Source organism: Sinocyclocheilus grahami, unplaced genomic scaffold, assembly GCF_001515645.1.
Source record: "Sinocyclocheilus grahami isolate Dianchi unplaced genomic scaffold, SAMN03320097.WGS_v1.1 scaffold15.1, whole genome shotgun sequence".
Classification (NCBI taxonomy): domain Eukaryota; kingdom Metazoa; phylum Chordata; class Actinopteri; order Cypriniformes; family Cyprinidae; genus Sinocyclocheilus; species Sinocyclocheilus grahami.
Window position 1 is genome coordinate 3602290 of NW_015505194.1, and position 11189 is coordinate 3613478.

At 35.1% G+C, this 11189-nt stretch overlaps 1 protein-coding gene across 3 annotated transcripts in view; it reads right to left on the reverse strand.

The window, feature by feature from the left end:
* Positions 1-3871: 3871 nt before the first annotated feature.
* Positions 3872-11189, reverse strand: part of mthfd1a (methylenetetrahydrofolate dehydrogenase (NADP+ dependent) 1a, methenyltetrahydrofolate cyclohydrolase, formyltetrahydrofolate synthetase) — an 84241-nt gene continuing 76923 nt past the window's right edge. For 2 of the 3 annotated variants that reach the window (XM_016294655.1, XM_016294648.1), the window contains exons 14-27: positions 10541-10587; positions 10347-10454; positions 10192-10266; positions 10007-10093; positions 9780-9914; positions 9639-9707; positions 9371-9482; positions 8491-8630; positions 8348-8389; positions 8078-8178; positions 7601-7778; positions 6720-6827; positions 5783-5935; positions 3872-4789 (exon numbers count right to left, since the gene is read on the reverse strand). In XM_016294655.1, coding sequence (XP_016150141.1) covers positions 4718-4789; positions 5783-5935; positions 6720-6827; positions 7601-7778; positions 8078-8178; positions 8348-8389; positions 8491-8630; positions 9371-9482; positions 9639-9707; positions 9780-9914; positions 10007-10093; positions 10192-10266; positions 10347-10454; positions 10541-10587 — 1427 coding nt within the window. In that variant the 3' untranslated portion in view covers positions 3872-4717. The remainder of the gene's footprint in view (positions 4790-5782; positions 5936-6719; positions 6828-7600; positions 7779-8077; positions 8179-8347; positions 8390-8490; positions 8631-9370; positions 9483-9638; positions 9708-9779; positions 9915-10006; positions 10094-10191; positions 10267-10346; positions 10455-10540; positions 10588-11189) is intronic. The other variant, XM_016294663.1, reaches the window with a different exon arrangement.

The window sequence follows — 11189 nt, forward strand, 5'->3', positions numbered from 1 at the left end:
TGACTCTTGGATGACTGAACACTGTTGGATCAATTATATATTGAAAGGAAGTATTAGGTTGACAAGCACATGCGTGTGAAATTCAAATAGCACTATTAAGTGCCACATTTGACCACAATCAAAATTTTTATTTTCAGAGGCCTGCTTAAGCTAATAATGTAATTATTTTTGTTTATTTTGGGGTTGTGGCCTAATGAGTGAAACTGACTGAGCGTAGATTCTAAATGATTTCTTCCCTAAATCGAATTTCCTATCCAAAACTGGTTCAGTGCCTTAGAATATTTTTGCCAAACATCTCTGTAGATGAAGCACTTAAAAGAAAAGTACTTAAACTATTGCTCAGCCAGTTGAATCAAATCCAGCTGTTTTTCATTTTTCAAGTTAACAGTGAACAGTGCCTATTTGTGCAAAGTTGTCCAAGACATCTACACAATTAGAATAATCTATCAAATGAATGTGTGCTTTTCTAAAAGCTTTTTGATATGTTGAAAGACTTTCACAAATACAGAGTATAATCCAAGTTTGCTAACAGTCTTACTACATAAACCAAGACATAAATACAAAGATGGGACAATGCCACTGTAAATGTCTAATATAACACTTCTTGACAAACACAGCAATGGCACATTCAGTCATGTTTCAAAAGCAGACAGGTCATTTTCAAAAGCTGAGACATGACAAAATGATTTATCAATTTCAAGTCATCACTGATGGTAAACATGGTTTCTTTGTGCTGTATTTGAACTGTCAAAGCACCAATTTTTGCAGTTATATTGAATAATTGAGGCTGGTGTACTGTGATGAGTATATTAAATCAGCAAAACTTGCATTTGTGTTATTTGTGTGACTTGTGTAGTGCATTTAAACAGTCCCTTTCGATTTTATTCATCATATATTGTGTTGAGTTTTGTTTCTGTTTTTCAAAGGATTCAAAGTCTCGTTTTCTGTTCTATCTGATTCCTTCCTCTTTCCACACATGAGGAGTGAGGAAAATGCAGTTTTAATTGATGTTTTTGAAGTGCTTCTGGTTATTTTTGCTTTCCTTTCCATATTTTCATTTTTGCTTTCACTCTGCTCCAATGTTACAAGAATTCCTGAGGTATCTCCTGGAGCACCTGGCTGGGTTTCCTTCTCCTCTGAGGGTTTTTGAGGGCTGTGGTGGGTAATAAGTGAGGATTCATTTCGATCATTTTCTTGATAATTATTCTCTGCTGTGCCATCACAACTTTTAGCTCGTCTTTGCCTTCTCTGAGATTTACCTTCAAGTTTCTCCCTTGATTTAGACTTCCCCAGCAAAAGTCTCGGGGGACCCGTCAGTTTTCTCTTCAAACCCACCCTCTCCTGACTGTCGGGTAATTCTGTCTCTCGTGTGGACATGGTTAATCAAACAGTACCAAAGTCAATAATAGTCCACACTGGCAATACTGGATCAATAACACAAGCGGGTGTTTTCTCCGCTTACATACTGTTGGCTTAAAGATGTGGTGATGCTGCAAACCAACACAAAACATTGTCTTGGTGAAGTTAAAGGTTTTCTGTATTTCACTAGTTGAAACATATTTATAACCCGATTTGTCTTCAGTGATGAGCTTTTTGATATATCATTCATTTGAAATGTTCATCTTTGAGTAGCCTATATTTTGAGTACTAAAAATATATGAGTTTTACTTAGAGTATACTATATTTCGACACACGAGCTGTGCAATGTTTACAGCACAAACAACATGAACTGGGTGTGACACCAGTGAAAAGTCTCTTTAAAAACATCCTTTATATAAAGAATTCAGTAGGCGTTTTGCTAACAGGTGCTAATAGTAAAAGTGAACTAAAAATACGATTAAGGGCAAATAATAATTTTTATTTCCCAACACTTTTTTTTTTTTTTTTTTAATGATAGGCTACAGGAATAAATATATCTCAGTATAAAGTCAAAACTCGAAGACTATTACGATAACAACATATTTTGTTTGTGACGTTTGTAAATTTGTGACGAATGTAAACTGTCATTACTTTTACATCTTAATCTTTATGATGATAAAATATAACTCAGAACAGCAGGTTAGCTTTGATTTAGATTAAAATGTCCTACAACAGCGTACTAATTAATGATAAGTTAAAACACCTACCTGTAAAGTGGAGAGCACGACGTAAACTATTTTCACGGTTGTCTAGGGCGATGAGATTTAAAGAGCGTTTATAAATCCCCTCACAGAGACTTGAGCCAACACACACAGCACTTTACGCGCCTATTTGTTTCCATGACGACCAGCAGATTGACGGTTTATGTGAGCGTGGCCGATCATCCATCCAATCAACACGGAGGAGGCTCTGCTAATGTGAAGATATTATTGATATCCATCATTGCGACCATACACACTCGCCATATACAATTTCCTAACAAAGTTATATTTTCTATGGACGTTTTTTCCCTAACAAAATTCAAATGAAAATGAAAATGCCTAAAAGATCAAATAATAAATCAAACTCTCAAAACAACTGCTCAAATGAGAAACCAAATGCTCAAATGCAATTTCATTTTCTCATTCGTGGAAGCATGAACTGTATCAAAAATCAAATTAAAAATCATTTGTATTTGATAGGATATATATTTTTCATTATCAACCCAGCATAAACCTGTCATAATTAAATCTATAATTCAGTGCTCAAATCATAAATCAAATGCTCAAACACATCACAAACGATCAATCAAATACTCAAGCAGACATCTCAAATCATAGGCTACACACACACACACACACACACACACACAAACAAACATACAAGTTGTTTACACTTTGTTAAGATGATAATATTGTACTGGCACTGGTGGGTCCACGAAGAACCTTTAACATCCATGAATCTTTCCATTCTACAAGGTTATTTGTAAAAAAAAAAAAAAAGAAAAAAAAAAATAGAAAAAGGTTGGTTATATTATTAAAATGTTCTTCACACTAAGAAGAAAAAATGGTTCTTTTAAGAACTGTTCACTAAAAGGTTCTTTATGGAACCAAAAATGTTTTTTTTTTTTTGCATCACTGTGAAAACTTCCTTTTGGAACTTCTATTTAAAAGAGTGTAATTGTTATATAATGATTGAAAATCTAATCTGGCTTTAAATGAAATGTCTGTGATGAGCAGATGGCACACAGAAATTAATTCTCATTTGGAGGCTTGCTTGATGTTTGCAAAAGACATATGTGCAAATATGACCTGTTATTCCCAGAGCCAAATTTATATCTATGTCAGTAGCAGACATTTCCTTATGAATCTTTTAGTTGGACAGCCTTTTTATTATTCAGGCATGTTTTAAACTTTGTTCAGAAGAGGGATTGCCTCTTTCACGCAGGATATATATGACACAAGTCTTGACATCTCATGTATGAAATCTTATTTCAAGCTCAAAGGCACCAATGCTAATGCTCAGTGACGTGAGGTCGCAGAGGTCTGAGGAAAATATGCCATTGAAAGCCTCACCAGAAAAGCAAAAAACTTACAAAGTACTCAACAAAGCTACCACAAAAGTGTATTTAGGCCTGGCAGAGTTTACTCAGGTTCACTTGAATAGGTTGCCTCATACTGATAAACCTGGTGGCAATGTCCCAAACTAACCCCTGAATCAAACAGGCCAGATGCACACTCAGTATCCCACTTAGCAAATATGGCTCTATTTTCATGGTGACAGACCCAAAAACATTAATTTTACAAAGCACAATGTGCTAAAATATGATAACACCTTTTATTTGAGGACTTTCTGTAAGTATCTGGATACAAATGTGTTTAACATGTCTATGTATGAAAGTAATAACATTTTAAACCAAATTAAAACATATCAAACAATCATTTGTTAAAATAGGACCCCAAAACTTTGAGATTAATTTTTGATTAGCTTGTATTCAGTATCAGCACAGCAATATATGAAGCATTTTTAATGGTATACACACGTTTCCCCCCCCCCCCAGAAACAAAATGGTTTCCTAATCACACAGCATCAGATAACTGTAAGAGACACATTGACAGTGATCACTGACTACTGGATGGCAGCAATGGCTGCTGGGTAATGTATTGAAGAAGAGGCTAAAAATAAACTGGACTAACAAGCTGGACAAATATACAATTATCTAATTATAGACAACAATCAGGATGGCAGCTTAGTATCTATAGCAACTGGAAACTTCATTAAAGGCTAAGCCAAGATTTGATTTGAGTCAGATAAGATAGAGTAAACATAGACATTACGCGATCTCATAGAATCAATGTGTCATTATGTATAAAATCAAATGTGGCTTTCAGTAATACTGGCAAACTTCAGCATAAACAAGTTTATAAGAAAAATACTGACAGACAATTGGTTCTAAAGCTCAGTCATGGCTAAAAAATATATCTTATGGATCAAGAAGCACAGCGTAATAACTGTGAGATCTTGAGTGAATTCCTAAAAAAGACATTGATAATTAGTTTTTACTGTACATAGGATGTTTTATAGCAAATAAAAAACAGCAGCTGTATAGTACTTGTAGTAAAACATGAAAATATTCTACATTTTTATCATATGGTGCTAAAATTTTGGTGCCACGATTTGACTGAAGAAACTTTGTATAGGTTTTAAAAATAATTTAGCCATGATAAAAAGAAAACTGTTTCTTTCCAATTATTAAAAGTTTGATTGACCATTAATTAAACCACTTTCAGCTTTCCCATCCTAGCAAGTAACCATTGAGCTACTTGCTGTCACTGTAAAGGTTGTTGCCATGGAAACAGGGCCACATGGGATCATCCATTTCTGTATTTGTCTGTTGGAGAGTTTGAAGAAATTAGTCAATCTGTTGTTATCATGAAGGAGTTATTTTGCTGTCTTAATAATACAGCCCATTATGTTTTAGGTTTTTTTCCTGAGAAAACAAACAGTCTGACAAGCTAAACAAAACCATGTTGAGCCAAGTTAAGCATAACTGCATATGGAAATAACTGCTACCCTGAAGAGTGGTTTAACAAACTGACTTACATTTGTAATCTGTAATGAACATAAATGTTGGATAAGGTCCCTTGGACCACCAGTGGATTTTATTGAACAGCTCATGTTCAGCACAGGCATGCAGCCTAGCAACGTGTCTGGATAAAAATATCCGCAACATGTGTGACCAAATATTCTCTCTTTCTTTTTTGCAATGTTGACTCACCCGATGAGCGAATGACTGAAGGGGACAGAAAAGGGAACTCTTAATGAAAACAACAATCACTTTACTATTATGTTTTTTCCTTCCTCATGTATGGGGAGACGGTGTAATTCCATTGGAGTCAGTAAGATTTTTAAATATTTTTGAAAGAAATCTGCATTTACATGCTCAAAAATACAGTAAAAGCAGTAATATTGTGAAATATGATTACAATTTAAATTGGCTGTTTGCTATTTTAATCCATTTTAAAATGCAGTTTATTTCAGTGAAGGCAAAGCTGAATTTTCAGCATCATTACTCCAGTCTTCAGTGTCACATAATCCTTCAGCAATCATTCTAATATGCTGATTTGCTGCTCAAGAAACATTTCTTATTATTATCAATGTCTAAAACTGTTGTTGTGCTGCTTAATATTTTTGTGGAAGTTGTGATCATTTTTTCTCAGGATTGTTTACAGTTCAAAAGAACAGCATTTATTTAAAATTGATTTTTTTGCAACAGTATTAATGTCTTTAATGCATAATTCCTTGTTAAAACCATGCTGACCCCAAATTTAGAATGGTAGTATATCTAGCTGTAATATTATAGATACAGGAGTATAAAGCTCACCGATTCAGTCAGACAGCATAGGAAACCTGCTCCAACATTGGCCTTGATATCAGTTATGGGCAGCATGAAGTTGGTGGGCACTCCCTTCAGCATAGGGTCAATACTCAAGGACAGGTGTGTCTTAGCTATGCAAACCGGCAAATTCCCAAAGCCCTTTAAGAGAGGAAAAAACAAAGATGATAAGAGAAATAGGGATGTAACAATGCACCCCGGTTGAAAATCAAAACAAATATGCTTAAAAACTGCTCATGCTGCATGTACGTTGTTCGGATCGTGATTAAAATACAGTCGTTGCCTCTAATTTTAAATGGAAAGAGCACAGGTTTGTTTATATGAAGATTTTTATTTTATTTGTGTTATTTATTTGATTTGGGGTTATACAATTTCTATTTAGTTCTGTTATTTGACATATTTGAATTTCACAAAGTGTTATGCAGCATTTTGTCCAAGCAGTAATGAAAGGACACTTTTTCATTTATAATTTGTCTTAAATCTCATTATGTTAAAAAAAATCATGAGAAAATCGTATTGTGAAATCAATATTGTGAATTGTATCGCATTGTTAGTTGAGTGAATCATTACATCCCTAAAAAAAAGAAGTGGAATAAGAGAATGTTCCACTCCACCTGAGGCAGACAGGCATACATAAAATGTTAAGCAGTCAAACTCATTTCTTCAGAATTGTACCACTCAAATCATCCACAATATGACATACAATGTGTTTTATTTAAAGCCTCTCAGTAACTTCCTCAGCTGCTTCCACTAATTAGTCCAACCCACATCAATTAACATTCAGTATTAGTATATAAACTGTATTTGATAAAGAATGTCTCCTTAATAAAGTACATTCTGTAAATAAGCAAATATCTGAGATAGCTATTTCTTAGCCTGCTGCATAATATAAATTAAACAGCCTTATTTTGAAAAGGAAGCTTACCTGTTTTGTATAAAGTACAAGCTTTTCTATTGATTTTGGAGAGAGCTCGATATCTTTTGCACCATACATCTTTTGTGCCACAGTCCTTAACTTATCGGCAGCTGGAATCTGAAAACAGCCATTTATCTGTGTTTAATAATACATTAGTATGAGTAATGGATTTTGGCTTTATTTCACCAGTGGAACCTTTCTGTACTTAATACACACAGACTTCCTTCTAGACTTAATTGGCTATGAACAGTTTTCATGCTGGTTATATTTAGGCCTTGTCAATTAAAAAGATTTCATGCATTTAAAGTCACTGGCTGGTAATGAAACTGCTCTATATTTAAAGTGTTAATTGATCTCAGAATATGTGTGGGAAAGAAGAGCACAAAGCCACTGGGTAATGAACAAAAAACCTAAGTGAAATTAAAATTACTCCACTATATACTTGTATAGGGAATTTAATGATCTCACAACCTGATTGCAGTTGTTGCTGCTAAGGGTGGCCCAACCAGTTATTAGGTTTAGGGGGCAAACACTTTTTCACACAGGGCCATGTAGTTTTGGATTTTGTTTTCCCTTAATAATAAAAATCTTCATTTAAAAACTGCATGTTGTGTTCACTTGTGTTATCTTTGACTAATATTTAAATTTGTTTGACGATCTGAAACATTAAAGTGTGACAAACATGCAAAAAAATAAGAAATCAGGAAGGGGGCCAACGCTTTTTCACACCACTGTAGTTTCACTTCATCTACTACCTAATAATTCAGCTGATGCTTTTACACAAAGCAAAGTACAGTACATTTAATATCAATTTCAGTTGTAAAAGTGGGATTTAAACCTACACTTTTTAGGTTACCAGTGCAAATTTGACCCACTATGCCACTTCTCACCTGTGTGTCATAGAGGAACCTGAACTGTCCAGGTAGTTTTGCTGCTCTCTGAACAGCTTCTGCCAGAGCCAGCGCTCCAGCGCCCCCCTCAGACCAGTTAGTGCACTGCACTGCATCAAAGGCTCCAGCCTGCCTCGCCTGGCCACACACCAGCTCCAGCTCAGTGTCAGTATCACAGCTACGCCAAATACAATCAGACCCCATATTCAGACACATTCATTCAGAGTGGCAGTACTGTGTGTGGTTCAGTTTGGCTCGTGAGCATACAGTTAGTGTACAAATGATAATATATAAATATTACATTATAATTAGAGATATATGAGTGCTAAAGAATAAAACGGTATACATATTGATAATAATCCTCGTGACCCTGCAGAGGGTATGGAAAATGAATGGCTGGATATGGATAATAATGTTTAAATAGCTAGACAAGAAAAATCACAGACAGTTCTTTTTGTTTGCTGTTTGATATTATACCTGAATTTGTTGACAGCTACGATCACTGGCAAATCAAATGCTTGTGCATTTTCCACCTGTCTCTTCAGGTGACAACAGCCTCTCTCCAGCTGCTTGAGGTTCTGCATTACAGAAAATACATCAAGTGAAATACACTAAACCCATCACTCATTTTCATAATGTCATTCAAATTTTCCATCATTTTCATTCAGTAATATGGCTTAACCCTGACAAATATGAATATTCAGAATTGTACATAAAAAGATTGCACAACTTGAAATAGTGTACAACCTCATGTGAATACTCTTTTGGAAGGGGCAAACCTGCTTGGACCTATAAACAAGAATATATAGAAAGTATAAAGACGATGTGAGATATTGCCTCTCTATAGGCTCAAGTGAATGCATAATGAAAAGATGTCTATAAATTCTCACAGGGGGGGCACCACCATGCATCTTCAAGGTACGAACAGTGGCCACTATCACTACAACATCTGGCCGCAGGCCTGAGTAGCGACATTTAATGTTGAAGAACTTCTCCAAGCCTATGTCAGCCCTGTGACCAGACTCAGTGACTGCAGAGACAGGAAAGAGGAGTTTTAGATTAGCCAAGGTTTGAAAGATGTGACAGTTTGTGCATTCGTTTTTGTTGTTTATATTACACAAACCTAGACAATGTGATTTATACTCATTATCATTTTACACTGTTCAAAAGTTTAGGATTGGTAAGATTTTTCAAAGTCTCTTATACCCACCAAGGTTGCACACAAAGGCTCAAAAATACAGTATAACCAGCAATATTGTGAAATCTTACAATTTAAAACTGTATTTAAAAACTGTTTTCTATCTGAATAAAATTGCAATAATGCAATTTATTCCTGTGATGGCAAAACTGAATTTTCAGCAGCCATTATTTCAGTCTGCAGTCACATGATCCTACAGAAATTATTCCAATATGCTGATTTGGTGCTCCAGACACATTTTTATTTACTTTTTAATTAATGTTGCAAAATGGTTGTGCTGCTTAATGTTTTTGCAGAAACTGATTTTTCAGGATACTTTGATAAATAGAAAGTTCAAATAAAACAGCATTTATTTGAAATAGAACTTTTTTGTAGCATTATAAAAGTCTTTACTGTCAGTTTTGGTCAATTTAAAGTGTCACTGCTGAAAAAAAAACTTTTGAACGGTAGTGTATTTGTGCAGAATTTTTACTAACAAGAATGTACAGTATTTAGGCAGTAAAAATGATAAGAAAACTTGTTAATTAATTAATTTATAAAATATATGCAGATGAACCGGATTTCTTCTTCACCTACAAATCCTTTGGATCCGACCATTTTTAAAGCCAGTTTGTCTGCCAGAACGGAAGGACTGCCTTGGGCAATATCAGCTAATGGGCTGGTGTGAAGAAACACCGGAGTACCCTAGAGAGAAAGACTGTGATGTGCTGAGACAGAATCTGACAGATTTTAAATAAATAAATAAGGATTCTGTGTGCAGTGATTCTAAAATATTTATACTGAAAAAATGACATTGACATTTTCAGTGCTCATGTAACATTTTGCGCTATTAAATCTTACCTCTACAGTTTGCATCAAGACAGGTTTCAGGGCATCTTTCAATAGCATTGCCAATGGACCACTGACATCCTGTGATGAGAAGATTGTGTAGATTAGATCACACGCATATACAGACACACACAAACACGTGAAGACACATACTAAATCCTCTGTGGTGACAGGATCTCCAGATTTGTTTGTAGCCACTACTATCTTGGCCAGCCTCTGCTGCATCTCCTCCTCACTGCTGCTGAGTGACAGTATAGCCATGATCTCGTTTTCCAAAGAGCCGGAATCCTGAACAGCACAGCCAACCATTGAAATGAACAACTCACTCGAATTACATTATCAAAAAAGGCACTAAGTCAAATTATTATATTGATACATACTGTTGCAGTGTCTGGGTCAATGTCCAATTGGACAAAACGTCTTATCTCAGTCCCGGTCAAGGGGTCAGATTTCTCAATGCCCAGTTTCTACACAGGTCATGAAGGACACTGTGACCATGTCATCATACTTCTGCAATGTTTTTGAAATGAATATCTTACTATAGACTGTGTTTTCTATGACTTACCTTCAGTCGATTAAGCTGGGCTGGAGAAACGAACCTTTGCCCCTTTCTGAGAGGAACCAACAAGTCAAACAAAGCCTGCAAGATATAAACGTGTGAGATCATACCAAATGCAAACTGTACAAACACATGAGTATAAACACACAACACAATCTGACCTTCTCAGAGAGCTTGGACTCATAGTGAGCATGTGCTTTAATAGTGTCCATCACCACTCTACTGGCAGCAGAGATGAGCTCATGCTGGCCTAAAGGTTGAAGGCTGACCTGGGATCAACGTTTTGGAAGACATTCAAGTTCCATTTGATGAAATATGCTTTCAAATCTCAGCTGCAAGAGGTTCTCAAACATACCTCCTCCAACGGGATAATCTGAGAGTATCCACCCCCAACAGCAATCCCTGTGAACAAAATGAAACCATGACCTCAAGAGAAAAAAATAAAACAAATAATTTGCTCCACTTTTGTTTTAAAAGCCTGTTTTTCATCTCAGAGTCTAAAATAAAATGGGTAATTACTAGTTTTGTGAAAAAAGCTTAAAACAAGAAATATGACACACTGTCAGCTGCACTGCAAGAAAAAAAGTCTAATTTTCAAGAAATAAAGATGCATTTATGAGAAATAAATTACACAGTTTTGAAACAAACATTTCGCAAAATCGGAACAGGCTTTCACACAGATCAATGAGATTGTAAATGAGCAATGACTTTATAGCATAATTATGATTTAGCATCATTTTTATAATCTCATATTTTCTTTTTATCACAATTTCAACAGTTGATTTTATACCATAATTTTGTCTTTGCATGACTATTGACTTTTGTCATCAATATAACTTTTCATCTAAATTTTTATAACTTTTTGTCACAGTTATGATATTTTCATCTCATAATTTCAGACTTTTAATGACTTTCAACTTTGTAAGTCATAATTATGAATTTGATGTTGTTGTTTTGACTTTTTTATCTTATACTTATGACTTAGTAGTAGTATGGGGAGGGGG